Source organism: Sphaeramia orbicularis, chromosome 12 (genome assembly GCF_902148855.1).
Source record: "Sphaeramia orbicularis chromosome 12, fSphaOr1.1, whole genome shotgun sequence".
Classification (NCBI taxonomy): Eukaryota; Metazoa; Chordata; class Actinopteri; order Kurtiformes; family Apogonidae; genus Sphaeramia; species Sphaeramia orbicularis.
The window spans coordinates 46,847,868-46,862,613 of NC_043968.1; the positions used below are offsets into that span (position 1 = coordinate 46,847,868).

Sequence of the window (14,746 nt, forward strand, 5' to 3'; positions counted from 1 at the left end):
TACTGAATGGAATGATTCGATGTTTTTATTTCCAGAAAGCTGACCTGACGTCTGTGATAGACTCACCAGGTGTGCTGACTGTCTTTGCTCCGACCACCGCTGCTTTTGATGCAATGAAGGAGGGACAACTGCAGTACCTGAACAGCGCTGATGTAAGAATAATTCAGTGGTAAAATAACCACAACAAGTAGATATTAAATAACTTCAATGAAAATAAATCTGTTCAACCTCCAGGGTCACAACAAGTTGGTAGAGTTTCTCAGACACCACATTGTCCAGTCCATCTCTGTGAGTACAAGCATCTGCTTTTAATTCTGCAAAAATATTTATAATTTTTCATTTTATTTCATTCATTTTTGTGTGTGTTAAGCTGGAGGTCTTCAATGCCGTCTCCAGTCCCAGCATCGTGACAATGGCCAATCAGGCTCTGACGATTAATGTGACAGAAAATGTAAGTGTTGGCACAAAAATCTGTACAACACTCTCTTCTCTCCTAATGATTTGCATAAAACACAGGTCAGGAATGTTTTTTTGTACAACGTATTTAATTATTTTATCTTCCACATACAGTACTCTGCAAAGGTCTTATGCCACCTTTAACTTTGTTCTTCTTACAGGGTTGTAAATAGCATAAGTGTTTATTTATCAGTCTCTTTTGAAGTAACAAGAAACTATAACAAATATATGCATGAGTATGTTCACAACACGCACAAAATCAGATGTAAATGACTCCTGCAGGCAAATGTCTCTATTTATATTTGTAAATGACAAATGGTCGCCCAAACAGTAAGAAACATTTGAAGACCCTGGTGCTAAAAATACTGAGGTCATATTTTTGGGCAATTCAAGTTGAGTATATAAACATGTTGCATTTGTTTAGCTAAGTCCACCCTATAAATATTTTTAACAGACTTTTTTTGTGACTTCAGTACTTTTAGCACCAGGGTCTTCATGTGACATACATTGGATGAAAACTGCAGTAAATCTTACATTTTCTGCACAAAATAGTTCAAGATATAGTCAGTACAGAGGGAGGTCACACTTAATACTGATTACTTTGGTTCATAGATATTTTCTTTTCTTGTTTTCAAAACCTTTTCAATATGTTTTCTATATTTTACAGTCAGTCATGGTCTTTAAAACGTGATAAAACATCAGACCTACTGGTGTTTTGGGGGATAGAAAACAGTCACATCTTTCATACTTAAATGTTTTTTATTACATTATAAGAAACTCTCTTTTTCATATTTATTCATCTGTAGTCTGATGTCATCTTTCAATTGTGCTGTTCACTATAATTATTTATTTACTTTTTTTTAACCTGTGTTTCCTTTTCAGGGTCAGATTCAGGTTAATGATGCAGCCGTGTTGGAGGCAGCTGTGGAAGGAAGGAATGGACGCCTCTATGTCCTGGATGGTGTGTTGATTCCACCCTCCATTGAACCCATCCTACCCCACCGATGTGACGTCACAGAAAACAAAGTGATCATGGTGTGCTCCGCTTTCAGACTTTATTTTTCGACAGATGAGCAGATGTTTGGTACATCATATGAGTTTAATGCAGATCACTTAAAATCACCCTTCATCGTAGATATTCCATTTTCCTCATTACACTATTAAAGCCTTATTTTTCCACTGAAATTGGATTGACAGCCATGCTTCTGTCAGCCTGCCCCAGGGCAGCTGTGGCCACAGATGTAGTTTACCACCACCAGGCTGTGAATGTGAGAGTGAACCCTGGTTTCCGCCCCGCAGTCTGAAGCATTACCTATTGAGCCAAATCCCAGTTGTCCTGGAAGTGGACCTATTTGCTATCTGATTGTCTTGGTACTTTTCTGGATGCAATGTTTACATCTTAGCCTCAGGGATAAGTAAGATTAAAGTGTACATTGTGTTGTGAAATACAGTCTACTCTCGTTAAACTGCCCGCCGTTATACCGCCATTTTCGCTCACCGCCGACCAAAACCATTGCACAAAAATCCCCAATGCATTATTCCATTAGCTACCGCCATTTCCGCCTATCGCCATCCGCCAGCCCAGTTCCATGCACAAACAACACTTATACCATTGATTTCCCGACCGTTATACTGCCAGTGTGATTGCCATCGAGTACACATAAATTTTAACAATGCACTGAAACAAATGTGCCAGACGCTGATCGCGACAAGCTACGAGTAGGTCTACGGAACGGCCACCGTTCATTTATCACAGAACACTCAGTAGGTCAGGATGTCGGGAAGAGGACGTGGGATTAAGCCAAAGCCTCAAGATGATGGGGTGTCATTTCCCGACACGGTATAATAATGCTTAAAATGTTTCCCCACTTTAAATGATCCCTTACAACATAACAGAATCAAGATTTATTTAGAAACGCAATTAGAACGGGTTAACAGAGGCAGCATAGACATCATATAGTAAAGACATGCACATTATGGACGCAACCCGTTGTAACGCCATTTTCGCTATACCGCCAATTTGGCCGTGAACGAAAGTTGGCGGTATAACGAGAGTAGACTGTATGACTGTGATGCACAGCATGTTCTGTTGAACAAAAAAGCAGTCCTGCTGTGCAGGAATATGATAATTCGGAGAAGGATATCACATAGGTATGTATATATAACGCCCCCATTTCATTTTTTCTGGATCCACCACTGATATCATAGTCTATGTATGCATTTAAATCCCCAAAAATGTGCACTCTCAACTTTTATTAGCATAGCTTTACAGAGTAAACAATGGATTTTCAATTGCCATTTTGTTTTGTGTCTTAAGTTAGATGGAGATCAAGGTAGAAATACTGTTGGTTGAGATATAGTACCAGTGTATTTCACATCTAGGCCCTCAGTGTTGTTCTTCCTGACATAATCCACCTTTTACAATATCATCAATACTATACCAAAAATGCAATATAACACAGCGTTGCATCACAGACAGGTATCTCACTTAATAAGATCGAATGTCATTACTAAATCAAGAAATGCAATGAACACAACTCAACAGGTGTCCTTTCACTACAGCCACAGCTACACCACATGCACCATCTTAATTATCATCATTAAATACAAAAACATAAAAATGTTAATTAAATGCCCCATACTCACCAAAACTGTTACTGTCAGCCATTATGGGTTGAGAAAACAGCTATATGTTACTGTACTGTTCAATCGTCCCCATATGGCAAACATAAACTCTGATTGGTTAAGACTGAATAATGCTTGGACAAACGCTCTAAAAGACACATACACTGCTGGAAGCAGTGCAGCCAAGAGAGAAGCTACTAAATAAAGAGAATAGATAAGACTCTTGAATAATTGAATACATCTTCATGAAACAAATTTAAAAATATTGGGTGTAAATGTAGTTTCAGTGGTTCTAATTCCTTGTGTCCCTGACCGTGGTTGATGTTATTTTTCTCACATCCTCACATGCACGCAGATGGTCAATAGCAGAAACAATACCACGTTTGTCTGGAACTTGCTGGGTAACAAAGTAAATCAGTGCTGGGCATACAGCTGTTTACATACATATGCCTTGACAGTTTTAGGGTGTGTGTCAGTGCAGAGTGGAGGTGGTGGCTGCTGTGGTGATGTGAGGTCTGGGTCATGTGTTCTGATATGTGGCTCTATGAATGTATGACTAAACCTTCTCCTGAGTGGATTAGAGAGGTTGCCCATGACAGCTATGAGTCTCCCTGTAGGAATATAAATGAATCCATTAAATACTATTTTTTCACTTAGATCAAATGCATGAATCTTCAATGTGTTTTTCAGGGTGAATGCACCAGCTGCTCCAAAGTCAAACTGGCTCAGTGCTCGTCGGGAGTTTCCACAGTAAGGCGACTCAGTATTTCATTTAATGAAAACTCTTACATCAATACTAACATGATGTAAATATGTTCCTTCACCTTTTTCCTTCTTGGTGATCAGGGCATATCTACATATGGTTGTATTTACACTTTCAAACTTGGCCAGCCACCGGTCAGATTACCAGCAACCGGCTGCTCTCCACAGTGCAATGTCACTGTCACGGTAAATACATGAAGATTATAAACTTACATTTACTGAATTATTCTTAATATTAAGTCTTCACAGCACACTACTTCTAATTGACTGGATTTTGTGTTTTCTTAGACTCTAAAATACATATATAGTAGAATAATATGCCAAAATGTACTTGAAATAAATAATAAAAATGTTGTTGTATTAACATAACCTTTTAGTGTGTATAACTTGTTGTATTTGTGTCTTCAGACGGCAGCATGCTGTTCAGGGTTCTTTGGTGCGGACTGCAGCCCATGTCCTGGAGGATACACAACGCCATGCTCTGGACATGGAAAGGTCAGGAAAATATTTACAAAGATATTCAACAAGATGATATTCACTCTTTTAGAGTAAAGTATTGTATGTTAGCCTACTACGTGATTAATGAAAAACATGTGAAAATGTTGGCTTAGTCCTTGATCGAGAAGGCAACCTTTAAATAACATTTTATTGTGTTAATTATATGTTTTAGACCGTTTTACAAAAGGTTTTAATTATTTATCTATATATTTTCCTTTTTTTTCATTTTCTACATTTGTGTTGATCAATTTTAACAAGGCTTATTTCAGTGATTGTCATTTTTAAGTGGTTGGATTCACGTTGTTCATGTTTTTGTAAGTGTTTGGATGGACATAAATACATTTTTACAATATTTTTAAGTGTTTGGATGGTCTGTCAGGAAACGGCACATGTGTCTGTGATCCAAACTTCGGAGGTTCACGCTGCCATTACTGCTCCTCCTTAAACAAATATGGACTAAACTGTGACAAAAGTAAGTCTGTAATTGAGAGGCTCATCACACCTGTCTGTGATGCGTCAGGGTACTGTCAGCCCTCAAGTCTCTATTTGTCTGTCTGTCTGTCGGTTTGTCTGCAGCCTGTCTTTGCATCAATGGTCAGTGCGACAACCGTCCAAACTCAGACGGTAGCTGTAAACCTGACTCCTGTTTACCCGGGTTCACTGGTCGTTTCTGTGAGCGGCAAACGGCGGCCTGCGGCACCAATGTCCAGTTTTGCCACGCCCATGCCGTCTGTGACTTCAGTGAAACACCCACCAGGTGAGTTTACCTGTGTCAGTCCCAAACAGATTACGGTCTTCATAGATAACATTAAAGTTCAATCAGTGGAGGTTTTATGACTGAAACGTACATTTAAAGGATATTCTGTTGTCATGTATGATGATGATGAAAACTTCTATTTAACAAAAAAAAAAAAAAAACATTTATTAAACTCCTTTAAAGTATATTATATGAGTCTGGACAGACACGGCTCTGAATTGCCATTTAACAAGTTGATGAGTCCATACAAATGGAGAGCTCTACATCTGTTTTTTCTGTTGGTTTTTGTGTTTTGTTCTTTTTTTAGGTGTGTATGTAAACCTGGTTTCAATGGCGATGGAATCACATGTGTGGAATCAGACCCATGTGCTCCGCCTCTGCGAGGCGGCTGCAGTGTAAATGTAAGCCATTACAGAGTCACAGAGTCCAATAAAACAAACATGCTGTCAAATTATGTCAGGTGTTTCGCTAACGCAGCCTCATTTCTGCCTCCTGCAGGCCAAATGTATAAAGACAGGAGTGGGGACTCACACATGTCAATGTCTGAGTGGATGGAGGGAGGATGGAGATGACTGTCAGCCAATCAACAACTGCGATTCTCCAGACAATGGGGGCTGCCACCCCAACGCCACCTGCATCTATGTTGGACCTGGACAGGTGACGTGATCACAGTATTTCAAGGATCACCCAAGATTTTTAAGAACAGGGCACAGGAACAGGTGTGACGTCTCAGTGTCTTCAACAGGGTCCGTCTAAGAGCTGCTACTGGATACAAAACTGTTCTGTTCTCAGTTTAATGAGGAGCTGCTGAGTTTTTATCATAACATTATAGAGTGATGAGCCAATGGCTAGAGATGGATACTTTATTGATCCTGTTTGAGCCACCATTTACACGTGATATTTGTCGTAGAAAGTAGCCAAGAAAGTCACAGTAGGTGGAAAAAATAGAAAAGGAACTAGTAGACCTCCAGCTCAGCACTGGTTTTGTGTTAAACAGCTGAATGGACTACATCTGTTATTGCACGTCATACATGTCATCAACACCAACATGGCCGTTCCCTTTGGGCATTTTAAGGATTAACTGTGATCACTACAGTCCAAGGGAGTAGGTTTGATTCAGACATTGGTGGGGACACAAAAGTGCTCCAAGGCAGCACTCCTGAAAGTTGATGTTTTTTTGCATTTGCGATCATAATTTCACGTCATGTAGAGCTGATCAAACAAGCAAACAATCATAGTCAGTCGGTTCTAGCCATTTTGGCACCCTAGGCGAGATAGAATTTGGTGCCCCCCCCCCACTTAAAAAATACACACATGCACACAAACACACACACACATGGGGGGGGGGGGGGGGGGGGCACGAAGAGGAGATACATGAAGCATGAGAGGAGATGCACAAAGCAGCCAGCAGTAAACCACATAGAAACATGTATCAAACAGTCAACTAGCAGTAAACCATATAGAACAGTGGTTCTTAACCTTGTTGGAGGTACTGAACCCCACCAGTTTCATATGCACATTCACCGAACCCTTCTTTATTAAAGAATAAAATATGATTTTTTTTTCAAATTCAAGACAAAGGTATATGTTTTACTGGTGCACAGAATGAACCGTGCATTAACATCACTGTGTTCAAAGAACAAAACCAATACAGTGCATGAACTCACAACAAATTACATACTTTTTCACAAAGACATGACCTTTTTTAATACTACCACACTGAAATGGTTTTAATTTTTAACCTTATGTATTCCAATAATGAACTTATTGTATTTATGCTATTTATCATTTTCAACCCAGTTTTCATTTCATCTCGCTCCGAACTTTCCGAACCACGCAATTTTGACATAAAAAAAAAAGATAATTGCATGTAGTGTATCAAAAAAAAGTTCTCGTTATACTCCTTCAGTATTTTTGTGATCGTTGTTTTATTACGGCACTAGCTCGGCTTTAGCGTAATACGATTTCTCCATCCATGACGGTGTGTCGGTCGTCACGTGATTGTAACTGACCAGTGCGGTGACCGAAAAATGTAAACAAACGCTACACATGGCTGCATCCGTGGTTAACAGGAAGTAGCAAAAGTCATAACAACGATGTGGAAAATACTCAAATAATTCATCGTCAGACGAGTGGAAGAGATTATAAACACTTCCAGATGTGTTGTAGTGCTATAAGCAACAACAGTACACCGCGTATATTGGATGTCAATCAGAGAAAGAGTCTCCGAAGCCGTTTGTTTACATACACGGACCTAGCCCGACACACACACCCGACTAATGAGTCGAGTGTGTGTCTTGGCCTCCGCCGAACTCCTGAGACTGACTCACCGAACCCCTAGGGTTCGATCGAACCCAGGTTAAGAACCACTGATATAGAAACATGAATAAATCAGATAGATAGAGTTATAAACCAGCCAACCAGCAGTAAACCATGTAGAAACATATATAAACCACATGGAAACATGTATAAACCAGTTCAGCAGTAAACCACACACCTTAGTAGATATCTCATATCTTAATCATCTGCAGTTCCATTATTAGCAAACTTTGCTTCATTTTAATTCAGCTAGCTGTAGCTAGTAACATCAAATGTTTTTTAACATTATAAAAGGTTACATCCCTCTATAATTGGATTATTTTTCTGCCTCCTCTTCTCTCCTCTTCTAAACTGTGCAGTTAAAGCCTTGGAAGGCCTTTTCATGGTGATAAACTCTCCATCCTTTACCTGGATGTTTAGTTCTACACCTGTCTGACTGTCATTCAGCTCCATTCTGTCTCTGTCACTCACACACACAGTGAGCACCGGTCTGGGAGAGCTCACCTGAGAAATTACAGGGGAGGTTGTTGTTTTGTTTTTTTCCCTCTCATTTCTTCATTTTTAAACAATTAATGAGAAATTATCATGTTATCAGTTATCAGCCTATGCCACTAACCGGCCCTACACGCACGGACACGCATACACATGCAGGCAAACAGACACATGTACAAATGTAAATGTAAATGACACCCTGATATTCAAATCCATCTAGCTGACGTGACCCAGGCAGAACAAATGCATACATGATATTGACAACTTACACTAAGCGGTTGGAGATACGAACTGCCTCCTGTCCTGTCCAACAGATGAGTTTCAATGTTTACTAACAACAGTGATGCGCGTACATCTCAGAGGCAAAAACAGTAGTCCCAGCTCCAGCCGGCTCACATCAGCCACGTACACCTCCAGGCTCTCCCCCAGAACTCATGAACGAGCCGATATGTTAGCTCTAAAATGGTCCATTAACTGTCTCTGTCCAAAAGCTGATGACATCTTCTCTTTTATGGCTGTATAATTTGACTTGACCGCATGTGGAAGGCTGTCCCATAGTAGAAAAGCAGACTTGCACAGATGGGTGGGGACTATTGTCACCAGCTCCCCGCTAACTCACCGGTGTTGTGCGCCGTAGCTCCGACTGCCACTTCCAGCTGAGGAAACTCTGGCTGCCATTGCCGGCAAAGGGAGCAGGTAGATCCACAATCACTCTGTCTATAGGGTGATAGGTCAGGGGAAGCCCTCCTGGTAGGTGTAAAGGGATCTGCATCACCATACCACATGATGACAATTCTTTTTTTCCACGCCGCTGCAACAGACACGCAGGCTAACTATACTGAGAAGCTACGCTAACCACGGTAATAACTATAAACAGCGGTCGGCAGAACAGAACCACCGCTGCCACCAATGGAACTGAGCGATCTTTCTGCCTAACTTATAATTGGTGAAAGCTAAGTAATAAACAGCACACAGGAGTTTAGCAGGTCCATCGTTTAACATGCTACAAACTCAGCTTGACTTCCCCCTCCAAGACTTAATGTATGCATACATCACATGAAACTCATCTACTAGCGGGTAACTGTAGCTTTTACAAGTAGATGGAGTAACAGCGGGGACAGCCAGTCACATGTACAGGGTGGGGAAGCAAAATTTACAATGAACATTTAGTTGTTTTTTCTCAGCAGGCACTACGTCAATTGTTTTGAAACCAAACATATATTGATGTCATAATCATACCTAACACTATTATCCATACCTTTTCAGAAACTTTTGCCCATATGAGTAATCAGGAAAGCAAACGTCAAAGAGTGTGTGATTTGCTGAATGCACTCGTCACACCAAAGGAGATTTCAAAAATAGTTGGAGTGTCCATAAAGACTGTTTATAATGTAAAGAAGAGAATGACTATGAGCAAAACTATTAGGAGAAAGTCTGGAAGATACTATTAAAGAAGAATGGGAGAAGTTGTCACCCGAATATTTGAGGAACACTTGCGCAAGTTTCAGGAAGCGTGTGAAGGCAGTTATTGAGAAAGAAGGAGAACACATAGAATAAAAACATTTTCTATTATGTAAATTTTCTTGTGGCAAATAAATTCTCATGACTTTCAATAAACTAATTGGTCATACACTGTCTTTCAATCCCTGCCTCAAAATATTGTAAATTTTGCTTCCCCACCCTGTACGATAGCAAAACCGCAGAATCGGAGAGTGATAATTGGGTTAGAGGCGGGCCTTCTAGCAGAGACCAACTGATAACCATTTGTGTGCCATAATCACTGACTAAACACTACAGACAGTGGTTGGATTGGTAGGGACAACACAGTAGTGGATGGATACTGGTAGGGACGTGTCCCTAGCGTCCCTACGCAATTCTACGCCCCTGCTACAGTCCCATCACATTGATCGCCTACAGTTCTGGACAGATCACCATCTTCAATCATCTTCATCTTTTAAACTGACAAACATATGTGTAAATGATGAAATTATTCAAATGGGATGATTTTTTTTTTTTTTAATTCTCTTTGTAGTGACTGCACTACATTTTTTTTTATAAAATGAGCTCCCATGGGTCACAAACATAAGGAGCCAGACTTTGACTCTCTTTTGCAGCTGTTAGCATCACAGCTACAGTAATGGTTTTTCCATCAACAGGCTGTTCACCGCTTATTGAATATTGTTGCAAATTGCCGTAATAGGTTTTTTTTTATGTTTGTTTGTTTGTTTGTTTGTTGACTGCAGGAATTCATCAGTAGCAGCATCAATAAAATAATCTGTTCAATTACTATTATACCAATTATCATTAGGTCACTAATTTGAATCTTGAATTTCAACAGCCACAGTGAGTATTCACCCTTCTGCTTTTGTTCTCTATGAACCATCAGAGTGACTGTTCATGTAAATCTGGATACAAAGGAAACGGACGAGATTGTGAAGCTATAAACCAGTGTGTGACGCTCAGTGGAGGCTGTCATTACCTGGTGAGTACCCAGTATTCTTATTATTTAACACAATTAAATCAAATCAATAGAATACAAAAGTTGTGGTCCTGGTTTCTGTCAAATACAATGTTGTTTTTACAGTCACTGGATGGCAAACTAATAAAGTCACTTTTTGCTTTTTAGTTCTGACATCCACATATAGCTTGTCCTTTGTCTTCTCTGGCTTTCAGACTTTACTTTTGTGATTTTGAGGTGACTGTTGTGTTTCAGGCCAGCTGCCGCCTCATCTCCTCTCAGTGGAAGTGTGTTTGTGATGATGGTTACACTGGAAATGGACAGATCTGTTACGGGACAGTGGAACAGGTGAGTGATGATGTTACACAGCTTTAATGCATTGTACATGGAGACTCTTAAGTGCTTTTGTCTGATGCTTTCAGGAATTGATGAGTTTACCAGAGGCTTCTGACTTCTACACATGGACCACTGTGAGTCACCTCAGGTTTTATGTGGTAGTTTTGTTCTTATAGATCCTATGTACAATATTTACAGAAACATATTAAGATATCTTATACATGAACTATTGAAATCCATCAGTAAAATTGCCCTGAAAGGCAGCAAAACAAACAGTGTCAGCTTGGGAACTGAAGCCAATGCAGTGACCTTGTAAAGAAAAGGCCAGACATACAAATACAGTAAGGCAGCCCTTATTTTATTTATTTATTTTAGGGTTGTAATAGCCATGTGTCTTTTTCTAACAAGACATGTACAGTATTGAAACACAAAAATAAATAAATAAGAGCTAAACAGCTTCTGCAGGTAAAGGTAGTAGTTAGTGTGACCTCCCATTGGATTCAGTAAATCTTCAACTCTCTTGGGCCAACAGCATGTTTTCTTAAATAGCCTTGTGTTATATTACACACCTTCAGAATATCCCAGCTTTCTTGATCTTTTAGCCTTTTCTTTGTCCATATGATCCCATATAGCTTCTACAACATTCATATTTTTTTCTGAATTGCATGACTTACATATACATTTCTCTGTCTTTGTAGTAATACATGTACAACAGGAATATACAGCAAATATGTAAACAATACTAAAAACTAAAATATATTTGCTAAGTTAAGTTTGTTAAGTTCATCCAGATCCTTTTTCCCCATCTCTACCCTCTCCAAATAGGATCACCACTGGCTCCAAAAGCCAACATGGTCCAAATGTAAACTTGAAAACCCATTGGATAACATCACAGTGACTTTGTCCACTGCTTTTATACAGAAAGAGCTTTGGACAAACTTACGTCACCAGAATGTTTGTAAGTGTAATGACCCGTATCACCTGTAGGAAGCGTTCAGGACCTTATGTTTGTTTGTTTGTTTATATTTCAGGAGTCTGGTATGTTTTGGTCTCTGCCTGAGGTGAACATCACCCTTCTTGTCCCGTCATCAGATGCTGTTTCTAAAATGTCCACTGATGACAGAAACTTCTGGACATCGAAGGGAAACCTGCCAAGTCTCGTCAGGTTACAGCACTGAACAAATCTACTGTGGAATAATATTCCAATTTAATTTTGACATTTTTATACATGCAGTCTGATCCGTCATCCATCTCTTATTTGACAGAAATCATATCATTCAAGGAAATTATCCGTTATCCTCCATCAGTGCCATTTCCTCTGTGACTTCACTTCTAAAGACCTCGTTTCCTGTTTCAACATCCAATGAGGTACATTGTCAGAGGTCGACTGGTATGTGAACTCTTGCTCTTAGCTCTAATCAGCTCCTATCAAACTGTCTTCAGGGATCATACTGTTTATAGATTTAATAGCTCATAACAAACCTCATCTCACACAAGCTCAGGGTCATCATAAAATGACAGCAACTTGACAAACCGAAGCTGGTGGAGTGGTGAGAAAATGCATTTGTCCATTTGTCCATAACCCAGATGTTTTCTTTTACTGTAATTTTTTTGAGATTTTCTGCAGAAATTGGAGTTCACGTTGTTTATATGTCTATGATACCTGCAGAAAACTGTTTGAACAAATGCACTGAAACCCTGGAAAAGAAAGGAACAAGTTATGAAGACAGATCTGTTAGAGTTTTCAGAAATAGGACTTTTTTTTTTTGTCAAGTGTGTTTCGTGTGTTATGTTTGATTTGTCTGGAATGAGCATTAAATTCCTTTTTCAATTTGTCTTTTTATCAAATAACAAGAAAATAAAGGATATTTTTGGTCTTGTAACTGTTCAAATGGCAGGTAAAATATGCATCTGTTACCATTATGTGCATACTGTTCATATCAGTAAAGTTTATAATGGTTGTGGATGTAAACTTCAGGAAATATGTGCACTACATTTACCCAAGCTGTTTTTACTTGTAAGGTGACAACTGTAGGGGGAGCCACCATCACCACACCTAACATAGCTGCAACTAATGGACTGATCCACATCATTGATAAGGTACAACAATAACAACAAAGCTAGTGAACGCTGACTTTCCTCTGTCTGAGTCTGAAAGATTACTTTATGTTTTTCTATGTTTTAGGTTTTGGTTCCTGACAGGAAGTTAAGTGAAGGTCTGTTGGCAACGCTAGCTCTGCGGCCTGACCTCTCTCTTTTCAGATCGTACATCATCGTATGTAATAAATATACACACCTATGGCATTCAGATTTTACTCTTTAAATATATGAGATGCATATTTTTCTGTTTTTTTTTTTTTTTTTCCAGAAATACAACCTGACTGACGAGATCCAGCAGACGAGTGAGTTCACAGTCTTCGCTCCAACAGATGATGCAGTCAACAATTACCTCAAGGAAACTGGTGCAGCTGCTCTGGTATACAAAGACAATGGGAAGGGGGCAGGATTGATAGCTTGACCTATTTGACTTTTGATTATTTTTCATTGCCTAAAATATGAACATAGATACATTAAATCAGTCAAACTCTTGTGCTTCTGCTCCTGGAGTAGAACTATTCCCTTGACTTTAGAATGAGTATTTGTTTCAATATAAGTAATTTCCTGAATGGCTTTTGATATTAACAGGATGTGAATACAACTCGCTACCATGTGCTGGTGTCAGAGAGTCTGCTGAAAACTGACCTGCAACAGGGTGGATACAAACCCACGCTGCTCGGCTTCTCCTTCCACCTCGGCATCTTCCCCCGAGATGGAAAGGTCAGATATCAAATGTGATCATAATGTAATCTGATATAAATAACATTGTCAAACAATCTGATGTCACAGTCATGTCTTTGTATTTTTTTGGGAAATAAATAAATGAATAATAAAATAAGGAAAGAAATGATGAATAGCGCTGAATATCTGATAACTGGTGGTTATCAGATAATTATAATAATCAGATCTGATGCATTTATATGCAATTCAGAAATGCGATAATCAAAAAACCCTGGTTTAGACACTAGTTCATTATGTGCATATGTCAGTATGTATGTACATAGTGATTGTGGACTTAAACTTCCTATTACTTTCCTCTGCTCATGTATGACTACGTCACTTCTATTTAATACAATTTCTTTCTTTTTTTTACACAACACACAAACACATATTAAAAGGACAAAATAAATCAGATTAACCTGTATGCATTTATGAAGACATCAAAGTACTGGGGGGAAATCCAGGTGTATTGATCCGATTTCTCATAATTAGTTTACTACTGTTATCTGATAAAGCATATCAAATTATGCTGTTTACATGATTGTATCAATGATCTGATAATTCCAGAAATTGGATAATAATCAAAGTATTAGTGTGCATGTAAACAGCCTCATTGTCCCAAACAGGCAGAACTGATGTAAAATGGTTTTAGTGTTAATTTATTAAAATCAGGTTTCATCATTATTGCCTAATGTTAGCATGTAATATTTTAACAGTTAATAGTTTCTAGTATCTTTGAATTTATATGTCCATCTTTTTTTCCTCCAGCTGTTTGTTAATGATGCTCAGATAAACTCATCCAACATCCTCTGTGGTAAAGGTGTGATCCACACTCTGTCGTCTGTTCTGCTGATAAACAGGAATCGCTGCGACTCGGCACAATATCAGAAAGTCATGGTAATAAAACATCAACAACCACTATTCCTGTATATTAGTACTTTGTAATCCATGTGATGTTTTATTATGTTGGTCATTTGTCCAGGACAACAGATGGAAATGAGCTCCTCTGCTAAATCTAGTGCACGCACATTGTTCTTTGTAACTAATGCCAATACACACTGTCTTGTATCTAAATAAATAAATAATACCATAATTAAACCCACTGAATAGTGTATATAGTATGAAGAATAAGTACTTACATTTTTCTCTTCACAGGGACCATGTGAGGACTGTTTGTTCCCACGAAGCAAGATCTGCCCAAACAACACAGTCCCAGACGTAAGATT

The 14,746-nt window shown here is 38.9% G+C and overlaps 1 protein-coding gene across 2 annotated transcripts in view; it reads left to right on the top strand.

The window, feature by feature from the left end:
* stab2 (stabilin 2) overlaps window positions 1-14,746 on the top strand; it is a 58,441-nt gene that overhangs the window by 16,701 nt on the left and 26,994 nt on the right. For both annotated transcript variants that reach the window (XM_030150876.1, XM_030150877.1), the window contains 22 exons: window positions 36-152; window positions 235-288; window positions 371-451; window positions 1,339-1,491; window positions 3,772-3,831; window positions 3,928-4,029; window positions 4,252-4,338; window positions 4,702-4,813; window positions 4,918-5,098; window positions 5,406-5,499; window positions 5,597-5,755; window positions 10,296-10,391; window positions 10,623-10,715; window positions 10,790-10,837; window positions 11,735-11,868; window positions 11,969-12,071; window positions 12,726-12,803; window positions 12,889-12,978; window positions 13,072-13,179; window positions 13,389-13,520; window positions 14,289-14,417; window positions 14,676-14,738. In XM_030150876.1, the coding sequence (XP_030006736.1) occupies window positions 36-152; window positions 235-288; window positions 371-451; window positions 1,339-1,491; window positions 3,772-3,831; window positions 3,928-4,029; window positions 4,252-4,338; window positions 4,702-4,813; window positions 4,918-5,098; window positions 5,406-5,499; window positions 5,597-5,755; window positions 10,296-10,391; window positions 10,623-10,715; window positions 10,790-10,837; window positions 11,735-11,868; window positions 11,969-12,071; window positions 12,726-12,803; window positions 12,889-12,978; window positions 13,072-13,179; window positions 13,389-13,520; window positions 14,289-14,417; window positions 14,676-14,738 (2,274 nt within the window). The remainder of the gene's footprint in view (window positions 1-35; window positions 153-234; window positions 289-370; window positions 452-1,338; window positions 1,492-3,771; window positions 3,832-3,927; window positions 4,030-4,251; window positions 4,339-4,701; window positions 4,814-4,917; window positions 5,099-5,405; window positions 5,500-5,596; window positions 5,756-10,295; window positions 10,392-10,622; window positions 10,716-10,789; window positions 10,838-11,734; window positions 11,869-11,968; window positions 12,072-12,725; window positions 12,804-12,888; window positions 12,979-13,071; window positions 13,180-13,388; window positions 13,521-14,288; window positions 14,418-14,675; window positions 14,739-14,746) is intronic.